Genomic DNA, 25,348 nt, shown 5'->3' with positions numbered 1-25,348 from the left:
TATTATAGAAAGTATCCGTCACTCACGTATATGTTTGAGCATGGGATTATGTAAGCTTGGGTCATCATGCGCTTGGGTCATTTTGCTAAATTGAGATGGTTACCTGAAAGCCAAAGTTCTGCTGTCAGGTTGCTGCCCATGCGACTTTGAATGGAAGACATAATAAAAGATCCATTGTGGTTTTCCAATGCCCTCTTAGTTGATTTGTTATTTTTTGTTAATCTTCGCCCCAGCCCGAGTAGATACCTAGCCAAATAAACACATGAGGAATCCAGATGGATTTTGTCTACCATAAAAAGGTAAAGGGACCCCTGACCATTAGGTCCAGTTGTGGCCGACTCTGGGGTTGTGGCGCTCATCTTGCTTTCTTGGTCGAGGGAGCCAGGATACAGCTTCCGGGTCATGTGGCCAGCATGACTAAGCTGCTTCTGGCGAACCAGAGCAGCACACGGAAACGCCATTTACCTTCCCACTGGAGCAGTACCTATTTATCTACTTGCACTTTGATGTGCTTTCAAACTGCTAGGTTGGCAGGAGCGGGGACCGAGCAACGGGAGCTCACCCTGTCGCGGGGATTCGAACCGCCGATCTTCTGATTGGCAAGTCCTAGGCTCTGCGGTTTAACCCACAGCGCCACCCACGTCCCTTTTGTCTACCATAGTCTGTTCTAAACAGCATTTCCCTTTCTGAATCTTCTGTGATCTGTTGTGCTTGGAAAGATGGGCCCTGCTTTGAAGATCTTAATAATGAAGCACAAGGATGGTTAGGAATTCTGTTCTGCCTTCCCTTCCTCCTGCGTGTCGCTCCCTGCCAAAGGACCTTATTTGACTTCCTTATAATGTATTGCAGGAGCAGCAAATTGCCCAGGCGATGAGCATAAGGATCAGGGGACTTCATTCATGGCACCTGCAGCCTCACATGCAATCCAGCGCTTTGCTGTCCCTATCCAGTGGATTGATCTGCTGTGATTGCCTGCTATGATTGCCAAACCCTCTATCTGATGCTGATTAATAAAAACCTAGCATTACAATCCTATGCACATCTACTGCAGAGCAAGCCCCATCAAGTTCACTGGGACGTGCTCCCAGGTGAGTGTGTATAGGATTGCAACCTTCATTCTGTATTTCCAGTTTTTCATTTCAAAGGAAAGAGTTTTGTTCCTTTTTAGGGAGAAATAATAACAGTGAAGAACTGTCTTACCATATAAGAAGTATATAGATTAAGGGATCAAACTGATTGCCAGTAGAGATTAGGCGGTTTTCAAAGTTGCAGGAGCACACTGGAATTGTATGGCTTGTCTCATTGGTTTTTTTTTTTATACTAAGGTAATTTTTATCTCTTTGCCTTCTGCAGCAAAATCTGTGTATTAAAGAGCGGGTAAATGTCTCATATTACATGGCCAATGGCTTGAGGAAGCGCAGTAAAATTCTTAAGGTTCCCCGTCTTTTGAATGGCAGTTATGCATGCTGTGTCCCACACTGCTTTTGAAACTTTCAAAAGACATTTGAAACGCAACGCCCAAATTTCCCCTTGGGCACACAGAATCACCTGAGTTTATTTATTTATTTATTTAGACCTATATAGGCATCCTTATTCTGGACAAATGCAAAAAAGTAGCAATCTTTCCCCTTCCTTCTTAAAAATCGAAATAACTGAGACTGCAACCCAACCATGATTACTTGGGAGTAAGCCACATTGACCTTGGCTGGCCTTGCTTCCAAGCAAACATGCGTAAGATTGCACTGTGAATGTATCTAAAGAAGGGCTTTGGAATCTCTGGCTCTCCAGTGTTAATGGACTTCATCTCCCATCAGTCCCAGCCAGCATAACCAGTGGTTAGCAATGATGGGAGTTGTAGTCCAACAGCATCTGGAGACTAAAGTATTCAGCATTATACTGACTCAAAACAGCTGCATTTGGCTCATGCGGCCACCCTTTCATTTTTTCTAGTAATGTCACCAAATTTATTATATTTTCTGAGGCCAATTTTAGTAGAATCTGCAGGGTTTTATATAATACAGGGGTTTCAGCCTTTTCCTAATGTGAGGCTACACAGCAGTCATCTTTCCATTTTCCTTAACCAGAATTTTAGCCCCACACTAGAAATTATAATCTTAGTAGAAAATAAAGTACTTGTACTGATATTCTTTATATTGCACATTTCCCCCCCTCACTCAAAATATTTCCAATCCAAGGACAAATCTACAGGTATAGTGGAACATATTTTCTGTGCAAAAAAAAAAAGTTTGTTTGGTAGTCTTGCAAGTAGAAAATGATATTATGGTGTGGATTTTTAAAAGATATTTGTAGAGTTGATGTAGTTTGCACCATTCTGTGTAGCAGTTCTCCTTTTAGCGTCTAGTGCTAAATTCTAGAACTCTCTCATAGCACACTGCTCGGCTTCTTTCATAACTCTTCAGTCTTCACACACTAGTCCAGAAATACTTGATGTTCATACTTTCCAACTATTTCTCATTATGGGTTTTAGTATGCCATTTCCCCACAAATGTTCATATTGGTTCCATTTTTATTTTGCTGGGTTATATTACTATTTATTGCTGCTTTTAGGTTAAAGGCAGAAAACCAACCACAAAACCAAGTTGCAAAAAACAAACAAACCTGAAAGCAAAAAAGAACAAATCCTAGGTGTTTATTTATTTCAGGCCCAATGCATTTCAGGAAAAAATAATTCCTCAGGGGCACATTTCTAGCACAAGACACTGTAAAATACAGTCATACCTCGGGTTACAGTTGCTTCAGGTTGCTCATTTTCCAGTTATGGACGCACCGAAACCTGGAAGTACCGGAATGGGTTACTTCTGGGTTTGGGCACTTGCGCACGCGCAGAAACACTAAATTGCGCTTTGCGTATGTGCAGAAGCACCGAATTTCAACCCGCGCTTTCGCAGGCACGGCGCTGCGGGTTGCGAACATGTCTCCTGCCCAGATCACGTTCGCAACCCGAGCGTCCACTGTAATCTCAGTGACTCCTGTCCTATATCGTTGCTTGATAAATTTTGATGTATTGTTTTCGATATGGGCCAATGGCCGCAATAAATCTATAGAGATATCGTTGCTTGAATCTGAGGGTTACTGCTAGAAACATGCCCCTGTACAAGGTTTGCTCCCTAAAACTTTTGACAGATCAGGAATGCACCTTATTCATTGCACCTGGAGTTTTTTTTCCTTTTAGGTTACAGGCCTTCATAAATAGGTGCAGACACACACAGTTGGCATTAATCTTGTTGAAAATACCTGAATGACAACAGTCTCTCCCTTTGGCAAGGGTTTTTGCAAAAACCATTTCTTCACCCACTAGTATTTTTTAATTTTCTTTTAGTAAGTACATAAGCAATACCTTAATATGCACTTTCCCATTGTTAGTTACCTTACAGAACAAGTTTGAGTTTGGGGAGTTTGAAGCAAGTGAAGATTTAATGTGGCGATAGCCTTTTTTTTATAATAATATTTATTAAAGTTTTAAAGGTTACAAAAAGAAAAAATAGAGAACATATTAAACAAAAACAAAACAACACATCACAATAATGAAAAAGAAAAAGAAAGAAAGAAAAAAACCAAAAAAATAAACACAATTAAAAACACAACAAACCTTCCCATAACTTATCTTTCATTCGCTTGTTTCCTTGACCACCTCACACCTCCCTTTTTTGTATTCTAGTTCGGTTAGCTATTTCAGCAAATCCTTTCCATCTTTTCCAGTTTTTGTCCTTATCTTAATATAATGTGACTTTACTTTCCCTCTTTTCACCAATTAACAGTCTGTTTTTTCTTAATCCTTTATAACATTTCTGCTAAAACCACATAACTTCATTCCAACATCCTTCTAACATTCCTTAATTTTACAATGTTTATGTAAATAAACTTTAAATTTCTTCCAATCTTCTTCCACTGACTCTTCTCCCTGGTCTTGGATTCTGCCAGTCATTTCCGCCAATTCCATGTAGTCCATCACCTTCATCTGCCATTCTTCCCGGGTGGGTAGATCTTGTGTCTTCCAGTACTTTGCAATAAGTATTCTTGCTGCTGTTGTGGCATACATAAAGAAAGTTCTATCCTTCTTTGGCACCAATTGGCCGACCATGCCCAGGAGGAAGGCCTCTGGTTTCTTCAGAAAGGTATATTTAAATACCTTTTTCATTTCATTATAGATCATCTCCCAGAAAGTCTTAATCCTTGGGCATGTCCACCAAAGGTGAAAGAATGTACCTTCAGTCTCTTTACATTTCCAACATTTATTATCGGGCAAATGATAAATTTTTGCAAGCTTGACTGGTGTCATGTACCACCTGTAAATCATTTTCATTATATTCTCTCTTAAGGCATTACATGCCGTAAACTTCATACCTGTGGTCCATAACTGTTCCCAGTCAGCCATCATAATATTATGTCCTTAATGTGGCGATAGCCTTAAGCAGCCTAGTTCACAACGGGAAATCCCCAAAGGTTCTGACTTTCTGCTGTTGTTTTGTTTCCCCGTAAGGTTCTGCCACTTTGCACCACTGGCAACAGCTTGCGCAGCCTCACCTTGGGGGCATCCTCGACCCACGGCCCGGGGTTGTCACTAAGGGCTTCCGGACTCTTGACCTCGACCAGGACGAAGTATACTGCCTTAACGATTTTGAAGAAGACGAGTCAGGTGACATTACATACAAGGGCCTAACTACCTCGCCGTCGATGCATCACACCGAGACCTCAGGTGAGAGGTCACAAGCGCAAGGGACTGTTTCAGACAGCGAGAATCCCCCAAGTCACTCTCAGGCTTCCCCAGAGGAGATGCAGGAACCGGCGACTGACGATGATGAGGGGTCTGGTGAGGGAACCTCATTAAGTCCAGCACAACTGCCGTGTTTGCAGGATGTCAAGTATTGGGCCATTCTCACGTCTCTCCAGAGCAGCATCCGTAGTGTTGCTTCATGTGTAGCTTCTGCACAATCATGCGCTCAGGAATTAACACGAGACCGTTTCCAAAACAATTGCTTCTAACAAATCATTGATTTTGCTGTACTTTTTTAAAAAAGTGCATGGTTCATTTTTGGTTTTCTTTTTTTGATAAGAGAAGGCTGCTAAATGTGATTCAGTTACGGTCCCGAGAGAAGAGATAGATGTTGGTGTTGTGTGTCTGCATATACATGTGTCCATATGGAAGCTGCAGTGTTAAAAAAAACATCCTTTTTGTTGTTGTTAAGCAGGAGTTGGGTTTCAGTGCCTATATTATTTCTCCAGGTTGCTCTTGAAGTGCTGTTCATCGCAAGAGGAAGCAAACAGGACCTAGTGATTGAACACAAGCATAGTCTCATCCTTTACCGTATTTTTCGCTCTAAAAGACGCACTTTTCCCCTTCAAAAATTAAGGGGAAATGTGTGTGCGTCTTATGGAGCGAATGCAGGCTCCTTGGCTTCAGCGATAGCAACACGAAGCCTCTGAAGCGCAGAGGGAGAGCTCCCCCCGCGCTCCATGGCTTCGCGTTGCTTTCGCTGAAGCCGCCTGAAGCCTCCGGAGCACAGCGCAAACTCCCACTGCGCTCTGGGGGCTTCAAGCAGCTATCCGCAACCCTTTGAAGTGCAGCAGGAGTTCCCGCTGCGCTCCGAAGGCTTGCAGATAGCCGCCTGAAGCCTGGAGAGCGAGAGGGGTCGGTGCACACACCAATCCCTCTTGCTCTCCTGGCTTTGCTTCGCTGGAGAGGCGCTGCACAGTTTCCCCTCTCTGCGCAACGCCCCTTCAGCGAAGCGGGAGGAGAAATGGAAGGGGCTCCGTTTCTCCTGCCGCTTCGCTGAAGGGGCGCTGAGCAGAGATGGGGAGAATTTTTTCCCCCTATTCTCCCCCTCCTATGGTCCGGTGTGTCCTATAGAGCGAAAAATACGGTATGTAGGATTAGGTCCCTTCAGGTCAGTTATTCCTTAGGACTCAACTGAGGGATAGCTCAGTAGAGCATGAGACTCTTAAATCTCAGGGCTGTGAGTTCGATCTCCACATTGGATGAAAGATTCCTACATTGCAGGGAGTTGGACTGGATGATCCTCGTCGTCCCTTCCAACTCGGCAATTCTGATTCTAACAACGTATAATGCTTTTGCGCACTGGTGGGGGCCTCAGTCTGGGTTGGAAGGTTTTTTTCAGGAAAACTTTTCCTAGCCTAGCTGTCCTGGCAGCACCCTCAGCTGGTATTTGACGGGGCCAATATTTAAGGAGTTTGGGTTTGGAAGGGGAAATAATTCTGTAGTGCCATGACTGGGTTTCTCACCACTTTCCTGTCAGACCAAAACAGGAGAAGGTGCCCCCTTAAGGCACTTTGCAGGAGAACTGGTGATGGGCAACTGAATTTTCACTTCTGTGCTGCCATGCCTCTATGCTTATAACAAGAACTTTTGGTCCTGTCTGAGAAGATTGATAGTTTTAACTGTTCTGGAATAAAACAGTACTCTCATTGCCCTCCCACTAGATGTCAAAGAGAACAACAACTACCAGGCTTTTAGAAGACATCTGAAGGCAGCACTGTTTAGGGAAGCTTTTAATATTTGATGCATTACTGTATTTTAATATTTTGTTGTAAGCCACCCAGAGTGGCTGGGGAAGCCCAGCCAGATGGGCGGGGTATAAATAAATTATTATTATTATTATTATTATTATTATTATTATTATTATTATTACTACTACTACTACTACTACTATTATTATTATTACTATTATTATTATTCCACAAACCAAAATACATTTTAAATAGGGGAATATGTATCTTGTTACTCAGGGAAACCCTTCAGGTCTGGATCTTATATAATTAGCTGAAATAATAATCGTGTTGTGGCCTTAAGCCATAAAATTATTGGGTGGGTGAGTGAGTGTGTAGTTCAGTGCACAGCTCTTTTCAGAATCGAGTGCTGCTTCCACAGAATGAGCATTATTTGCCTAAATATGAAATGTATATCAGAAAGTGTTTGTGTCAGTTGAAGAATATGTGTGACTGCTGCTTTTTAGTTTCCTCGCACACATCATAGAATCTGAAAGTCCCCAGTCCTTTTCATCGGCCCTTGTGTACGCTAATTCACTTGCACTGGGCAGGTGGAGCAGGTGTCGTTTTGCACTGATTCTGCTTGCTGCAAATCTCAGCACATCAGATCTTCCCCTGCCTGCGCCCGATGACTTGAGAGGGGGTGTCTCATGACATTGTGAACTTTTAGATCAGACAGAAGTTTGTACCTGCTTCAGATTTTGGAGCAGCACTTAAGATGACCTTTTGAGTTCTCGGCGGTTCCTGGAGAACTTGGGGTGTCTGTTCTTCTGAGTATCCTAGCCAGGGCAGAGACTCACAGAGGGCTAGAGGTGCTTCTCCCTGGCTAGCGTATCTGTGTAGGCCTGTCCCGAATCTTAATACTACAAAAGTAGGTGTTTCGTTCTCTTCTATGCAACAGCATTGTGACTGTTCATTCAACAAATGCTTAGCTCTTTATTGTGCTTTGTCTTTCAAATCACAATGGCAAGACCTGATTCTCATTGGGTTCTTGCCTGTTTTATAGCAGCTGTGTTTCTGACCTTGTAATAAGATGTGTTTTTTTGTGGACTGCATAGGATGAAACCTTTGGGTTGCCTTTTTTCTTTTTGAAAGACTGTTAATTTACAGGAAGCTCACTATTTCCTATTGTGTTCAAAGGACAGAGAATGCTACGGACATGTGAAAAGCTCCGCTGTTGACTGCTGGAGGATGCTGTTTGTCAAGGTTTCCCTAGTGGTATATTTGCAGGATCCGTCCTTGAGCTCTAGAAATTGATTTCCCTTTGGTTCTCAATGTTACACTCCTCTTACTGGGCTCAATTGCTACTTTTAGCAGCCTTTTCCTATCTTTCCTATTCATTCATAACAATGAGTTTAAATTTAATTTTTATCAGGGCAGTTGGATTTCTTCTAATATAATTTTACGGGAAAACAAAATTGGTGTCTTTTATAAAGTGGATCCTGCGGGGACAACAGTCTCTGCATTTCACAGTTGGAACAATCACCTAATCTAAAACTTGCATTGCTTTGGTCTATTTTAATTTGTCATCTAGTGCTACGCTTCCTGTCTTACTTTAATTTACATCTCAAGTGTTCAGATACTTTTCTCCAAATAACTTTTCCTCTCCATTTTGGTTATTTGAGATTTTCTCCAGCATATTTTAACCTTCTGCTTATTCTCCATGATACACAGAGAATCATGATTGCTAGGCCCAGTCCCTCCCTCCCTCCCTTATATATTAACTAATTTACCTTGCTTACCCTAATCCCTGAAGCATCAGCATCAGTTCTAGAGGTGATGTAGAGATTTCTTTAAAAAAATATTGTCCTGAGATCTATGTGTTAACCATTAATAGAATTCATAACACTGTGTGTGATGGGGCAAATCCTGAGTCACTCTTCACCTGCGTAGACCCCTTCACTTGTCAGGCTGTCTCACTTTCATCCAGGCAATTCTCTCTCAGGCAGGGATGGGGAAACTCTGGCCCTCCAGATGTTTCTGAACTGCATTGCCCATCAACCCCAGCCACTGGCTAACAGTAAAGGCTGGTGGGAGTTGTAGCCAAACATCTGGAAGGCCAAAGTTTCCCCTCTCCTTCTCCAAGGCCTGCATAGCTACACATGAGTCTTCTTAGTTGTGTTGTGTGTGCATGCCTCAAGTCATACACTAAACAGTAGTGACAAGAGAAAAGGACCTTGTGCGTTTTCTCAGCCTCTCTAGAAGTTTGGAGTGGCATGTGGATGTGATGTCTCTGTTCAAAACCATGTGTCAAACCGTTGTATATGTCCTTTCACCCTAAACTATGTGTTTGGGGACGTGTTAAATGTTGAGAGGAGGAGGAGGAGGAAGATCAACAGTCACAGGAAACCTCACTGGCATGTTTTTTTGTGCATGTTTTAACACCACTAACTTACTAAGGCTTGTTTACTGACTCAGAACCTATGCAATCATGAGATCTTTGCTGTCGTAACGAAATGGGTTGTACTTCAAGGAACATTTTGGATGCACGTCCTTCGAATTTCTGAATCGCTTTGCAACAAAGGGACTTAACCATAAAGTATGTCACGTGGCAGAAGGGGGAGAATTAGCACAGCTCCAGCAGCCTAGGACACAAGGGGTGTGGAAGTGGTCTTGGTTAAAATGTGGTGGCACCCTTACGGCTTCTCTGCCACAGCCCATGCTTTCAAGATACCAACAAGTACTCTCCTTTTCCCCATTCCTCTCATACATATAAATTCTAAATTGCCTTAATCCTCCTCCCTCATTTGCCATCTCTATTCACGTGACTGTGCTGAATACATATTTGCTTCCCTATTCTCAAATTCTATTCCCATTTTTTTCTTGCATTTGTCCTGCATACTATAAAGACACACACAGGCATGCACATAGCCCTGTACAGCATGGTGTGTGTTAATTTTTTTCCCTCCAGGACTTTAGACGCTCACCCTTAAGCACATTCCCAGTAATTAAAATTACACATTTAAAGTCCTGGAAAAATAGAGATTTTTGTTTGTTTGTTTTTGCCTGATTATGAAATTACATCAAAGTAGGTGCTGGATGAGTTGGATGACCCTCCCTGGGGAGAGAGAGCATTCATTCCATAGTTAAGATGCCACCACCAAGAAGGTCTTGCCCAGTAGCCACTTTGCCACCACTCAGATGACAGGGAACCCCCCAAAAAGAGGATTTTGGTTTATAGGCAGGCACATGTGGAGACAAGCAGTTCCTCGAGCGTCCTGATCCCGAGTCATGCGCAGGTTTGTTTAAAGGCCAAAAAGCGCTCTTTGGATTGAGCCTGGATTCAAAGCAATATGTCACAGGGGGGTAACATAACTGTAATCCTCAGTCCAGCTAACAGCCTTGGCCCTGTATTTTGGATTTAATTGCAGTTTCCTAACCATCTTTAAAGGCAGCCCCACAAGAAAAATGCACTGCTGTAGTCTAATCTACAGGGAGCATGAATTACTGAGGCCAGGGTGTATTTGTCCAGGTGAGTTGACACCTGGCACCCCAGCCTATATTCTGAGGCATGCAATGTAGGAAATAGACCCCTGGAAGATTATATAAACCGCTACTCCACATGGCGAGCCCTTAAGACTTGCAGCTTTCTTTACATCAGCATTCTTCAACCTGTGGTTCTTTGGATTTTGTATGAACTGCATCTCCCATCTTCACTGACCATTGGTGGGGATGGTGAGAGTTTTGTCCCACCACACCTTGAGACCCAAGTTGAAAAAAGGCTACATTGCACTCGTTATGCGCAAGGCTGTTGTAGAGCATCAATCCCAAAAAGCGCTCCTTCCATTCACAGAGAAAATTGGACCCGCCAGAGGCTTCCACAAATTGGGGTGGGGGATTTTTTTCCCAGCTCCCTCTGTAGCCCCCTACGCCATTTCCCATACTGAAGGTCTACCCATCTTCTGAATAAGATTTTTTGCAGGATCTGTTGACCTCAGGATATCCCATTCTGTGCATGGAACTCTGGATCCAGCAGAATATCTGTTTAGATTGGATAGTAGAGAACTCCACAGTGCTTGCCTCGCTCTCTCACACCTCTTTCTAGGCTTAACAAAATACAAAGGCATGTTTTTATAATGTATGTAAGAATACGCATTGTGTTAAAATGTGGACAGGGGTTAAGAGAATCTTAAGCAGTGTGACATACTTCATGGCTAGTTCCAGTTTGCGTTCTACAGATGCACTCTACAGCAATTTCTAAACACAAATTAAGGACGCGTTAAATAAACTATAAAAAATATTGTTATGATCTAGGGTGCCGGCAACTGTGTCTTGCTGCAGCACTGTAAAATTACGGCAAATATATTTTCCTTTCTGCTTAACATATGGCAATATTTTTATGAATGAATATGACATAATTGCTATCTTGTGCAGCTGCAGATGGTTCTGTCTTTGGTCGGGGAGGAGGGGGAAAGGCAAGGAAATGTCGCAGATGGACAGTAGTGGTTCCAAAATGGTTACACCGGTCTCCGGGCACAAAAAGAAACACACATGTGTTCTGTTATGTACATATTTTAATGTACATAATATTTACTGCTGCCTCTCTACTGGGATCCATTACTGAAACGAAAGATGATGGGATACTTTTTCCCGGATCAATATGGGGGAAACTGAAATGCGTAATCATTCTGGGCTTTGCTGATTTCTTTCACACGACGCCAGGTCTTGTCTACTGGCTGGACTTGTTTAAATCTCCTACCGGCATTGCCTCTTCAGAAAAGGCTAATGTGGAAATGGATATTGAGACCAATTCTTAAAGTTACGGTCGCGGCATGGTTACCACTCCTGCCGTGGCTTCTCTGCCTTCAACTTTGGCAGTGTTAGAACAACTAAATCAGTGGGGGAAAGTTGACAATGTGATTGCTGGGGGAAATGGCGGCATATTAAGTAACCACATCACTAGCCCCTCTCAAATGATCTTGCTGTTCTATTTCCCTCCCAGAGTGGAATAATAATAATAATAATAATAATAATAATAATAATAATAATAATAATAATTTATATTTATAAATATTTATACCCCACCTACCAGGCTGGGTTAATGATAAGCCACCACGAGAGAGGAGCTACCATGCCACTCAGCTGGTCTGTGAGCACATTAGTTACTTAAACTTGCTAGGAGGACTGGGCTTCTTAATCCTTAAGGCATCAGAGCCTGTTTTTGAGCCCTAAAGAATACAAGAACCGAAAAGGTGTTAGCTCTGATGACGAACTCTCCTCCTGGAGATGGATGTGCTAAAGAAAGTGAATCAAATCCGACGCCTGGTGTATTTCACCTTCCCTGCATCGATCCCCCGAGAAGTATCGCATCGCTTGTCCATCTGTTTGAGTGCACAGAGCTTTTCTTTTCTCCCCCCTTTTATATATAAATGCAAAGAATGTTCTATTCTTTTTAATGTAGTACATCATCCTGGGAAGTGCATGTCACAAACCAACTCCACCTTCACCTTCACCACCTGCCGCATTCTGCACCCTTCCGATGAGCTCACACGAGTCACTCCAAGGTAAGGGCTTCCAGAGAGCTGCCGTAGAAGGCAAGGGGATTTGGAGAGATGCATATATTTCAAGGTTCGGCACCTTCTAAACTTCCCATCAGATCACATCACCAGCTTGCCTTAAATATACGCAGCGCTTATTGATCCAGAATCATCCAAGAAATCTAACATGTCCCCAAAGTTGATTGCATCTCCTGTGGAGAGTAATAATGTCAATGTCCATGGAAGGAGGACACGATGAGATTAATGTCACTTTGTGCCTCAGAGTCTTTAATAAAGCCAGTGGCTTTACAGTCAAAGAAAGATAACAGTAGCCAAGTCTTCAAATAACTGAAACTACAGTGGTACCTCAGTTCTTGAACGTAATCCATTCCAGAAGCCTGTTCGGCTTCCGAAACATTCAAAAACCAAGGCAAAGCTTCTGATTGGTTGCAAGAGTTTCTTGCGCTCAGCGGAAGCCGCATCACACTTTCGGGTTCTGAAAAACGTTCAAAAACAGAAGCATTTACTTCTGGGTTTTTGGTGTTCGAGAACCAAAACGTATGACAATGGAGGCGTTCGGGAACTGTGGTACCACTGTAGATTAGTGTGGCAAAATTGGCATCATCTACGAATCTGAGGAGAGGGATTCCTAACAGTAAGAATTAGCCAGGTGTGAAGTTTTGTTGTTTTGTTTTTTAAGTACTACAGTTGTCTGTTAAATGTAATTGTACACTAAAAGTCCCTCAAGGTCCTAAAAATAGATATGTCCAAGGGTTTGAAATGAGTTGTTGTTGTCAAAAACTCCTGTAATAACAACAGACAGTTGTCCACACAGTTGTTTTGTAGCAGTTTAAATGGCACCGTGACACACAAGGTAAAATTAGAGAGTTAATAAATTGATAGATTTTTCTACTCCAAAGTCCCATGGAGACATGGAATGGAGCCTTCTGAAAGAAAGCATGGCCAACTGGCTCCACGTTACAAAATGTTGCCGAGCCTTGCTTCATGTAAAAATAAGGCCGGTCTTTTGAATGCCTTAATGAAGAAATTGAAGAAATAGTAACACACAGCATGATGAAACCTGCCACTGCCCCACTTTACGAGGGGCACCTGTCCAAACAAGCCAAAGGTTATGATGTAAATGCCTTCACATCGACTGTCTTCAGTTTCTGGAATTCCTGCTCTGCCTCACCCTTTTATTTCTCCAGCCCGCATAAAATTTGCCATTGATCCCATGCTGTGAGGTGCTGCAAAAAGCTACAGATATAGCTGCAATTCCCTCTCCATCTTCCCTATTGAACTTCTGGTGGCAGTCTCTATTGCTTAAGATGTGAATTTCTATTGTGACATTAATTTCATTGCAAAGTACACTTGCTACTTCCCTTAGCTTACCCTGAAATCTATACTTTGCTCTCTCTGATGGCCAGGGTGGGGTGGGGGGTTGTCTCTTTTATTTACTGTATTGGCCCGAATATAAGCCGCACCCGAATATAAGCAGCACCTTTAAAATTCAAGGAGGGGGGAGACAATACCAGAATATAAGCCGCTCCCTTAAAATCCCGCAGGCACTCACACCCGTTCCGTTTTACCGTAGGTCTGTTTCAGCAGCGGTATCGTAAAAGCCAATTTTTGTAAGGTTGCGAATTTAAGCAGCACTTTAACTTTTCGCGGTCAGAATTTGGGGGGGGGGGTAAAGGTAAAGGGACCCCTAACCATTAGGTCCAGTCATGGCCGACTCTGGGGTTGCGGCGCTCATCTCGCTTTACTGGCCAAGGGAGCCGGCATACAGCTTCCGGGTCATGTGGCCAGCATGACTAAGCCACTTCTGGCAAACCAGAGCAGCGCACAGAAATGCCGTTTACCTTCCTGCTGGAGCGGTACCTATTTATCTACTTGCACTTTGACATGCTTTCGAACTGCTAGGTTGGCAGGAGCAGGGACCGAACAATGGGAACTCACCCCATCACGGGGATTCGAACCGCCAGCCTTCTGATTGGCATGCCCTAGGCCCTGTGGTTTAACCCATAGCGCCACCCGTGTCCCGGGGGGGGGGTGAGGCTTATATTCAGGCCAATACGGTACTTTGACATTCACTGTGGATTCAGAACCAAAGTGCTACCAATGCAAGGGGTTGGAGTAGTGGAGCTCCTTAAACTCTGATGCTTCTTCACAGGTCATGTGAGGAAGACGATGAGACTGCTTTATGTCACCTTGTGCTGAGAGGAGATGTAGGGCACACAATATGACCAGCGTGGCAGGGGGTGAGCAGCGCTGCCAGCAGCCTCCGTGCTGGCAGAGTCCTGTAGAAGGAATGTTAGTGTTTTATGGCACCAGCTAACTCAAAGACTTCTGCTCAGTCCCACCTCCCTCTTTCCATTCTAACCTAACATCCTAACACAAGGTGGCATTCTAACCAAAACACTATAAGTTCCATATAGTGAAGTGCTGGTTTTAACACTGATTTGAAAGCACAGTTACTCTCTTTTTTTGGTCTTTGTTTTCAGGACACATTTTGAATACCCTGCCTTCCTCCCTCTAACAAGGCCCTGCTGTTGTTAGCATAGGGACGATTACCAATTTAGGAAACATCTGGCACCCTCCCTTGTCATTGCCTTGTTGGTCAACTTTAGCATAGGGACGCTTTTGCAATAATAATAATAATAATAATAATAATAATAATAATAATAATAATAATAATTTATACCCCGCCTATCTGCCTGGGTTTCCCTAGCCACTCTGGGCAACTCCCAAAATAATAATAATAATAATAATAATAATAATAATAATAATAATAGTGATAAAATATTAAACATTAAAAACTTCCCTAAACATGGCTGCCTTCAGATGTCTCCTAAAAGTCAGATAGTTGTTTATTTCCTTGACATCTGATGGGAGGGCGTTCCACAGGGCAGGTGCCACTACCAAGAAGGCCCTCTGCCTGGTTCCCTGTAATCTCGCTTCTCGCAGGGAGGGAACTGCCAGAAGGCCCTCGGCGCTGGACCTCAGTGTCTGGGCTGAACAATGGGGGTGGAGACGCTCCTTCAGGTATACTGGACCGAGGCCGTTTAGGGCTTTAAAGGTCAGCACCAACACTTTGAATTGTGCTTGGAAATGTACTGGGAGCCAATGTAGGTCTTTCAGGGCCAGAGTTATATGGCCTCTGAAAGGTACCTTTTGTTGTTCGTGCAGCAACCTCAGCTTATTTGATGCTGTGGAGAAGAATGCAGGTAGACATTCCAGGGCCTGGTCCCAAGGAGTTTGCAGTTGAGAGTAGTTAGCGATTTATCTCGGGGAGTGTAGTGATTGACGGAAGTACAGGAAATAAAAAATGTGTTAAAACTATATAAATATTTACTGGGAGGGAATGTTTATGCACCTGCCTTAAAATTAAGCCTTTGCTAAATCTGATATGTTTGGTAGCTCCTGCTCCAGGACTTGAGCGCTAGTGAATCTGACATAAATGCCCCTTGCACAGGCAATATGAGTATAGTAACCTACTCTTAAGTAGTCATTCTTAAAGATTTTGAGAACAGGCTACTCTTGGCAAAGGTTAGAGAGAGTAAGATTCAGTGCAGATGCCCAGCATCTTCTTTCCCAAGTTTATTTTACAAGCCATTCCCAGCACCTAGTTAGCACATATATTGTTTGATCAGGAAGACTAATCCATAAATCCATTTTGGGGTAGAAAAGACAAGGGTAAAGGCTGCAGCCATTTACAGATATTAAACAGAAAAGGACCTTTTTTATCCCAGATTTAATGTGATACTCCCTTTTAAATTAAATTTTTATTCACGAAACAAAGTAAACCAGGATTTCCTGGAATACTAGAACACAGTCAGCTCTCTTTAGTGAATCTTATACAGCATCACATGCCCAAGAGTTTTTGCAAGTTCCTTATTTGAAAATAGAATGGGATGGTTACCTCCAGGCTCCATAGTAACTCACTTAGGTTCTGTTGCTTCCTCCTTTATGTAAAAGAACCTGCCTGCTCCTTCCGAGTGTGGGATTATGTGGAAGCTATCATGTTTCCCTTCCAGTTAACTGCTGCAGAACTGCTCCAGTCTACCTGCCAGCCCTAGCTTAGGACTAATATCAAGGAGTATTTTAAGCCTGGAATGAGTGAGAATGGACCAGCTTCTCCGTTAGCGCTAGAGCTTGTAAGCAGATTTTGTTAAACTTTCCTTCTACACAAAGGACTGATTCAAGAACCACAAGAACAGCAGGCAGCCACCTATAAGTCGCTAAACCTAGGGCAAGATCATAGGCAATGTCTATAAAAAGAAACATTTGTGCGCGCACACATACTCACTGTTGCACACACATGTTTTTATTTTTCATGTGCAATGCTTTCACATGTGACAAAACATTTCCCCAGGGCTGCAGCAGTTTGCAGTGACTTGTTGTGACATTCACTTGTTGAGAGCACCTAGCACAGACACAGGCAGCCTTCGGCCCTCCAGATGTTTTGGACTACAATTCCCATCATCCCTGACCACTGGTCCTGTTAGCTAGGGATCATGCGAGTTGTAGGCCAAAACATCTGGAGGGCCGAAGGTTGCCTATGCCTGACCTAGCACAAAGGAGTGCTGGTTTCCTGTTCACCTGAGGGGGAAATGTAATATTTTCTGCCACTTTTCCCCTGTATGAGTCCGATATGGTGGTGACATGAGTTCATTCCACCCCAGCTGCCATGTCAAACAAGCCATGTGGATAATTGTCCCTTAGCGCTCTTAACCAAGTTGGTTGGCTGTTATCAAACAACTGGAATTACAGCTGCACTCCACAAGAGGGCATATTTGCTATGCAGCAGGGAGCAGGCTGCTGTGATGACTAAGTTCTGTGTACTCTCAAGTTCTGTGTACTCTCTTTGCCTTCTCCCGAGGCAGCTTCTCATGACAATATTATTATTATTATTATTATTATTATTATTATTATTATTAGGGAGGGAAGAATACACATAGGTGCATATGTTGAACTGGCTTCATGAATTGTTCAACACACAGCCCAATCAACGTGACTTTTCGGGTATGTCGACATGTATCACATGCAGTGATAAGGACATGTCCCTGAATGTTCATAAAGTGTGCTTTAACTACACCATAATTTCAGTTATGGCCCCATAGCAGCCGGTGCATGGGATTACACCTCAAATAAATGTTCTTCTAGCTCCTTCACAAGCCTCCCACACCAGTTTTCAATGGCAGAATTATAACAGGGTAGAATTATTACTTTTTTTACAAGACCCTCTTTAACCCATGCCGAAACAGCAGCTGTTTGAGTCAGTCCCATGACAATCTGCTCACACTGGTCTTATAGCTCCCAAAATGAATTCTCACCAATATACTTTGTATCAACAAAGTGTACTGGTTTTGTTTTTATAAGGCCCCCCTCCCCAATTTTATATTTGCTCCAAACTGAAACTCAGTCCGCGGGAATACAGCTATTGATTTCAGTGGCGGTTTTGTAGTGAGTATTCATGGCAGAGATTTATGTAGTGGGATTTGTGAACGTCATAATTCATGCTCTTCTGCACAGTTTCTCTTGCCATCACTGTAATCAGAATGTCTTGATAATAGGTAAAGGTAAAGGTACCCCTGCCCGTACGGGCCAGTCGTGTCCGACTCTAGAGTTGTGCGCCCATCTCACTTAAGAGGCCAGGGGCCAGCGCTGTCCGGAGACACTTCCGGGTCACGTGGCCAGCGTGACGAAGCTGCTCTGGCGAGCCAGCACCAGCGCAGCACACGGAAACGCCGTTTACCTTCCCGCTATAAAGTGGTACCTATTTATTTACTTGCACTTAAAGGTGCTTTCGAACTGCTATGTGGGCAGAAGCTGGGACCGAAAGACGGGAGCTCACCCCACCACGGGGATTCGAACCGCCGACCATGCGATCGGCAAGCCCTAGGCACTGAGGTTTTACCCACAGTGCCACCCGCGTCCCGTCTTGATAATAGAAACCTCATTAAATCTGCCCTTGTTAGAGGAAGAAGCAGCTATTGTAACTTGCAAAAATTGACCAAGCATCTAGGTAAAGCCGCATGCATTTTTAGTGTGCATATTGCCTGCTCTGCATCATTTCATGGTAATGGCGTTTGATGGCTATTTTCTGACCTGTTGTACAGAGTTTACCTGGTAGGATCAGAAGGTAGAATAAAATAAAACAACTAATCAGCAGTTGATCAAACGATTGCATGGTGTGTGTGAGAAGCTGTGAGTTTGCAACCTCCCCTAAAAATAACCAGACCTCTTTTAGGTGGGTAGGAGCAAAAAAATGTAAGCATTGGTCTCTGTACACATACTTGCTTAGTTGTGGGGTTTCCTTTCGGCTGTGTGTTAAATGGAAATAAGCTGATGAAAGAAATGGATATGATGTTCCTGCCCCATTGAGCATAGAGAAGAAGAAGCCACAATACTAAGGTAGCTTTTGTACATGATCACATTGTCTGGAGTCCCACCCCACCCCCGTTTCCTCAACCATAATATTGCCAATTTGCATAATCTAGAATGTGCATTTGGTTTTATAAGAACTCTGATCTTCTGTATTTCCCAATCCGGAAAGCTGCACAGTAGACTAGGGTTTAGACCAGGGTTTCCCAAACTTAGGTCATTTTGGACTACAATTCCCATCATCCCTGACCGCTGGTCCTGCTAACTAGGGCTGATGGGAGTTGTAGTCCAAAAAGAGCTAGAGAGCCAAGTTTGGGAAATCTTGTTTTAGACTCACGAGTATGTGGCCTGTTTGCAGGAACCTTGCATTTAATAACATCTGCTGTAAAATAATGAATATATTCCTTCCACCATCTTTTTTATTATTTAACAAAACTAATGTACCTCTTGGTTGTAATTGGAGCGTCTTAAGTAGTTTATGAAAAATAAAACAAATTTTAAAACATTAAAATTTTCAGTAGAAGGGACTTTAGGACAAGCCTTCCTTTCTCATAGCTAGTGATAAAGCATAACTGTATGGAATATGTTCTGTCTGTGTATCTCCCTTAAGTTCTGTTGGTACACTTACAAACAGCTGCAATCCTATTATTAGATTGTTAACCGAAGCATTTACTTCTGGGCTTACGGCATTCGAAAACCGAAACATTTGTCAACGGAGGTACCACCGTACAGTCGTCCCTTGGTTTTCGAATAGCTTATTTCTCGAATGTTTTGGCTCCCGAATGCCGCAGATGCCCAAACGTGAGTTTTCCGGTTTGCAAGCCGAATGTCCAATGGGGCTTCCGCGGCTTCCGATTGGCTGCAGGAGCTTTCTGCAGCCAATCAGAAGGCACGCTTTGGTTTTCAAACGTTTTGGAAGTCGAACGGACTTCCGGAACGGATTCCGTTCGTCTTCCAAGGTACGACTGTACTCAAATCATTCCTGAGAATGGTGGTTGAGAACTCATTTTTCCTGCTACCTCAGACAAACGTCGTCTCTCTAGCTGACCTTTAATAATCTGAGGCAATTGAATCGGTACCAAGTACATTTTTATATGTGGGTTTATCAAGCGGTGGCAGTTTGAAAGTCAGTATTCCGATGGAGACCTTGACTTGTTTTTCTGTTTCTCTTCTCCCTGCCAGCCTTAACGCAGCACCTACTCCAGCTTGTAGCAGCGTTGGCAATTTGAAAGGCACCCCGGTGGCCACGCCGTGCACCCCTCGGCGCCTGAGTTTGGTCGAATCCTTCACCAACCTCCGGGAGTCTACAACCACCATGAGCACTTCCTTGGGGCTGGTGTGGCTACTCAAAGAGCGTGGGATATCGGCAGCAGTGTATAACCCGCAGAGCTGGGACCGCGCCGGCAGGAGTTCCCTCCTGAGCACCTACGCTCCCAGAATGGCCGTCATTCCTTCCACTCCCCCCAACTCACCTATGCAGACGCCTTCTTCCTCCCCGCCGTCTTTTGAGTTCAAATGCACCAGCCCCCCGTACGACAACTTCTTGGCTTCCAAGCCGGCCAGTTCCATTCTGAAGGAGGTGCGGGAGAAAAAGAACATCCGCAGCAGCGAGAGCCAAACGGACGTGTCCGTCTCGAACCTCAACCTCGTGGACAAAGTGAAAAAGTTTGGGATTGCCAAAGCGGTGAGCTCGGGGCAGCCGCAAGCCCCTGCGTTGGCGGACGTGCAAGGACCTCTTCTACCCGGGGCACAAAGGCCAATGAAGGCCTTTGCTCCCGGGAGCCTGGTACCAGAAGACCTGGCCTTGGGCGGTCCTTCTGTGACAAGTGCCATTGGGGGTCTTCAGCTGAACAGCGGCATTAGGAGAAACCGAAGTTTTCCAACGATGGTGGGTTCTAGCATGCAGATGAAAGCGCCATCGTCTTTTACTCCTGGCCTGTTGATGGCAGCAAAGCTTCCTAAGCAAACCAGCTTACGGTGAATGGCTTAAGATGCGGCCGAACTTGTAGAGGAGACAACGAAAGCGCTCCTTCTTCAGACAGTTTTTTTAAAAAAAGAAACAACAACAGATTTTTCTTCTTCCATTTACCATTGAGTTTGACAAATCAAATTTGTGCCTAATGGGGGGTGGGTGGGAAGAGTGTAAACTTTGTACAGGATGTAAATATGTACCAGATGTATTATAAGTGAATCATGACACTGTTTTGACAATTTAACATGCTAACCTTTTGGAAAGGGTGTTTTTGTTTTTCTTTGCACTGAAAAAAAAAAGAGCAATCCTTGGATAGAAAAAATAAAAATAAAGAATTCTTAGTTAGCCTAGCTTGATATTGGAACTAGCCTCATCTAGCAAGGGTTACAGATCATTCTTTCCAAACTGTGGGATATCAGCACACATAGTAACTCCTATAAACACAAGAAATTTTTGTAGTTCATCAAAGCAAGTAGATTAGCATCTTGAACATCTTATTCTGCCTTTATGGATGAGAGGGGGAATAGTCAAAGGATCTTTTTTCTTACAAAATAAACTTGAAGTAATAATGTGTTGAGAGTGACTGCTAAGTCTGCTAGGTGCCAGGAAGAAAACACACCTCTACTGCTGCTGTTTCATGTCCTGTGTTAATATTATTTTCAATGCTGCACTGGAATGTGGAAGGAAAAGTGCTTTAAATAGTGTTTTGTTGCAGACACTGAAAACACACACCTCTCAGAAACAAAACGAAATCTTGTATCTTTCTTTCATGAGGAGCCAAAGTCACTGAAAGAGTTGATTGTAGGTATGTTTAAAAGCCTAAATTTAAACAAATGTAGTACAGTATTGCCAAAAGATGTGTCCTTAAGAGAATAATTTCAAAAATAGCTTAGGAAGAGTGGTACAAGTGAAGGATAAATATTTCCATCTATTCTTTACCTCCAGATTTTGAGGTATTTAAAATGACCCAGTGGATCACTTCATAAACAGGGTTAGACCATTGCTATTTTAAGTGACGGTATAATTGTCTTTCATACATATCTGTTTCCATCCGATCCATGTGATAGAGCTACTAGCAAATGGTTTTACATCATCCGCCCTAATACTTTTTGGAAATCTTCAGTATTTGGACTTTTCTTCCCCCAAAGACTTTTCTAATTGTAAGGCTAATTCATTATTTAGTATTACATATTTTTTTAATGGTTCGTTCACACAAATCAGGATCAGACTGGTTTATGATCCTGGCTTGTTCACTAACCATAATGATAAACTAATGAGTTTCCCTAACTTTGGACTTCCCAGGGAGCTCTGGTTAGTTTGAAAGTGGAAGCAGATGTTTGTGACCTTGAGGCTGCGTCCAAGGTTCATTCATGTAACGCTAAATCATAATTTAGCGCTGTAGCATTGCGTCCAAAATGACCCAGTACGTAGAAACTTGAAACAACATCTGGAAAGAACTGAAAACAAACGAGGATCACAAGCCACCATTAAGTTCTTCCGCCAAGAAGATGGCAGCTTGGCCAGAGCATTCTTGTGCAACCTCCATTGGGGTTTTTTTTTTGGGGGGGGGGATCTTATTCAACAGAACTTCCTGCCCCAGGTCAGGTTTATTTTTGAGCTTATGTTTTGAAGCAGTTGGTGTGCCTAGTTGTGTGCGTGGCTTGTTCTTGACTTGATTTAAAACCAAACCCGCTTTATTTATTTATTGCCAGTACCTCACTACATACCGTGCGTTGCCATTGTGCCAGACTGTTACTAAATCATTAGCACTGATAAATATTTGCAGTAGTGGAACTGTGCGGTTGTCGTTTTTTATGAGCGGCAGATGAGCCCGGTTATCTGTTCACGGATTAGCTAGTTGCAATTCTGCTATGAATATTGAGAATGTCAGAGGACAGCAAGAGAGGGGATCATTAGTGAGTGCATGGGCTTCTAGATTTCTATTTATTCTACCGACATTTTAGCACTTCGTCATTGCCTCTACTTGCTGTTTGTCTGTGTGCACTTAATTGCAATTTGCAAGAACATAACTTAAATCTTTTTATCTGAATGTATCTTAAGACAACCAATAAATTAACAATTTTGAATAGGTGAAAAAAAAAAATCACGAATGTATGAGGACCTTTTCGTGTACCAAGAGACCATGAGCTCATTTGTGGAATAAAATGGTAAAAACCCAACGATGAAGTTGAAAGTATTATTATTTACTCTTTTTAAATAAAAGAAGGTGTCTAACCACTGGAAAATCAGGTCACAAGACATTGAAGAATTACACTTCTGTTTTATTCACAATTGAATATCAATAAACCAATAAAGGTGTCTAACCACTGGAAAATCAGGTCACAAGGCATTGAAGAATTACATTTCTATTTTATTCACAATTGACTAAACCAATAAAGGTTATATTGTGGATTATTTTCTGGATTTGTGTTTCCTGCATTTCCCCCCTGTTTCTGTCTTCCAGTACTGTACTTGTTATTTCGGTTGTGAAATGGGATGCCAGATTCCAAATAATTTTTTGTCTGGGAAGCAGAGCAGAATGCAGTCACCTGTCACCTGAGGAGGGAAACTTGCCTTCATTTGGAGTCACAAGAAGCCCGGAAAGACTGGTTTTCCCCAGCCCTGCTCCTCCACGGAGTCGCACATTCACACACCTTCCACTAACCCGTTTTTTCTCTGCACACACAAAAGGCCAGATTTTTCCCCAACAAAAGCCAGACCCAGAAGTGCTCTGGAGAGACTTTCTCCCCTTCCCCTCTCAGGCCAGCAAACTATGATTTGGGAATACTTTCCCAGCACTCTTCTCACTGGAATAAGCCCAGATCAATGAATTTACAGAGATACATCGCTGCTTTCCTAGGCTGGCCAGGTCAAGGGGGAAAATTACTGTGTTTTCTCCTGCTTTAACCTAACTCTGGACAACAAACTCAGAAGAACAACAGTCGGATTGCAAACGCGCCTGATTTGCTGGAGAGGGCATTTATAATCCTGCTGAAACCTTATATAACTTTCAATGCAGTTATGAGGGTCCTGATTTAATCCTTGGGGGAAAGCAGGAAATAAGAACTGAGGTTCACATGGGTCCATTGCCCTCCATAAGGAGCTCCTGCTGGAATTGGATTTGATTTTTTCTTAAGCCCTGGAGATGGGTGGCGATTGTCGAGCTGATTGCATTTGGCTGCGCAGAGTTGATCACCCAGCACAGGAAAGGGGAAGAAAGAATGTGTCTCAATGTGAAGTAACAGCTTCATTATAGACCATGGCATGGGAGCCAAAAGGGAGAAAGGGAGGGAAGTCGTAGCATTGGCAGAACTTTGAGTAAAGCCGAATTGGAGGCAATGAGAGGAGAATGAGAGTTTTGACCAATGGCAGAAGTTTGTGTAAGATAGTTTCCATATTATGGAATATTTTGAGAGCTCTGCATCCTTTCTCTCACATGAGACAGCTGAGGAACGGAAGAGAAGTTCTGAGTACAATTTGAAGGGGGAGAGAGTGAAAGGGTGGGGAGTGGCTTTTTTTTTTAATTAATCATTTTTTCGATACAAACAACAACCGCAAAAAACACATACAACAAAACCCGTAATAACAATAATAACACAATTTGACAATTAAGATTTGAATACACTGATAAACTTATGACTACACCTTTTTTAACAATGGTGTGAGGTGAGGATATTTATAGCAAGAGTAATAAAAAGAAATGGTTATTTAGGGGAATTGAATTTAATTCTAAATTATATTCCAGAAACGTGGGAGATTTCAAGGGGTCAAAAAAAGAAAAAGAAAAGGATGTACCGTGCTATATTAGAAGCATGAATTGGAAGAGCCGCAAAAAGATTCCACTGAGCACATGGATTGATAATATGGACAGATTAGCTACATACGAATGAATTGCATGTCGACGCAAAATAAGAATGGATAAAAATGAAGAAATATGGAATGAATATTTAAGCGATAAGGCGGATGGGGTGGGAAGTAGGGAGAGGAGAGAGAGTTGGGGAAAGATTGTTAAAAAAGGGGAGTGGCTGTTTTAAACAGTAACCGTAATAAGGTATGGGGAGACATTGAGAAGAAAAGGGTGGTTTTTAACATCAGCGGAATTTTGAAGAAAGAAGGTTAAGCCTGGATAGCTCAGCTGGTTGGAGCCTGGTGCTGATGATGCCAAGGTTGCAGGTTCAATCCCTGTAAGAGACAGCTGCATATTTCTGCATTGCAGGGGGTTGTACTAGATGATCCTCAGGGTCTCCTCCAACTCTATGAATCTATGACTTATGCCCCTAAAGTAAGTTACTTCACGTACTTTGGGCAGAGGCAAACACAATTCCCATTGTGATTGGGGGCTACAGCCAATCCCATCTGCCAGTGGCCACATGCATAATAATATATCATTGCATTTTTGTATAGATGTAAAATTACACACACACACAAATATATTCTTAGAATATATTTATTTAGTTTAGAATATTCATTTAGACAACCTTAAAATATCAGTCACTTCTTCTCTTTCCATGATTCCTTTTACATAGCATATATAAACTAAACCATTCAGTATTCCATTGTTACTTCCATCAAAACTTATTTACACTGTTGAATTTATCTTAATGCTGCCCACGTTTTCAAATGTACACAATCTCCCCACATATATTCAATAAACATTTTCCAATCTTCTCTAAACGTATGTTATTCTTGTTCTCTTATTCTATATGTTAAGTCTGCAAGCTGTGCATATTCCAACAGTTTAAGTTGCCATTCTTCTTTGGTTGGGACCTCACTCATTTTCCATTTTTTGGGCTAACAGAACACGGGCCGCCATAGTGGTGTACATAAATAACCTTTTTTGACACCTGGGAATTTTCATCTGAATTATCCCCAACCAAAAGGACTCTGGGGTTTGTTTGTTTTTGCGGGAGAGGTGCTTTTAAACTTTCCCCCCAATCCATTATAAATTATTTCCCAATGCTCTTTTACGCTCTTACAGGTCCACCAC

General features: G+C 42.7%; 1 protein-coding gene across 23 annotated transcripts in view; it reads left to right on the top strand.

The window, feature by feature from the left end:
• Positions 1-22,541, top strand: part of TRAK1 (trafficking kinesin protein 1) — a 148,197-nt gene extending 125,656 nt beyond the window's left edge. For 11 of the 23 annotated variants that reach the window (XM_083577703.1, XM_083577684.1, XM_083577683.1 and 8 more), the window contains 3 exons: positions 4,502-4,831; positions 11,927-12,029; positions 19,572-22,541. In XM_083577703.1, coding sequence (XP_083433829.1) covers positions 4,502-4,831; positions 11,927-12,029; positions 19,572-20,370 — 1,232 coding nt within the window. In that variant the 3' untranslated portion in view covers positions 20,371-22,541. Of the gene's footprint in view, positions 1-4,501; positions 4,832-7,665; positions 7,744-11,926; positions 12,030-14,175; positions 14,264-19,571 lie in introns of those variants that run through there. The other 12 variants (XM_083577691.1, XM_083577689.1, XM_083577692.1 and 9 more) reach the window with 5 other exon arrangements.
• The last annotated feature ends 2,807 nt before the right edge of the window (positions 22,542-25,348 follow it).

Source organism: Podarcis filfolensis (assembly GCF_964270895.1).
Source record: "Podarcis filfolensis genome assembly, chromosome: 12".
Lineage (NCBI taxonomy): Eukaryota > Metazoa > Chordata > Lepidosauria > Squamata > Lacertidae > Podarcis > Podarcis filfolensis.
This window is presented reverse-complemented; position numbering and strand designations above follow the sequence as displayed.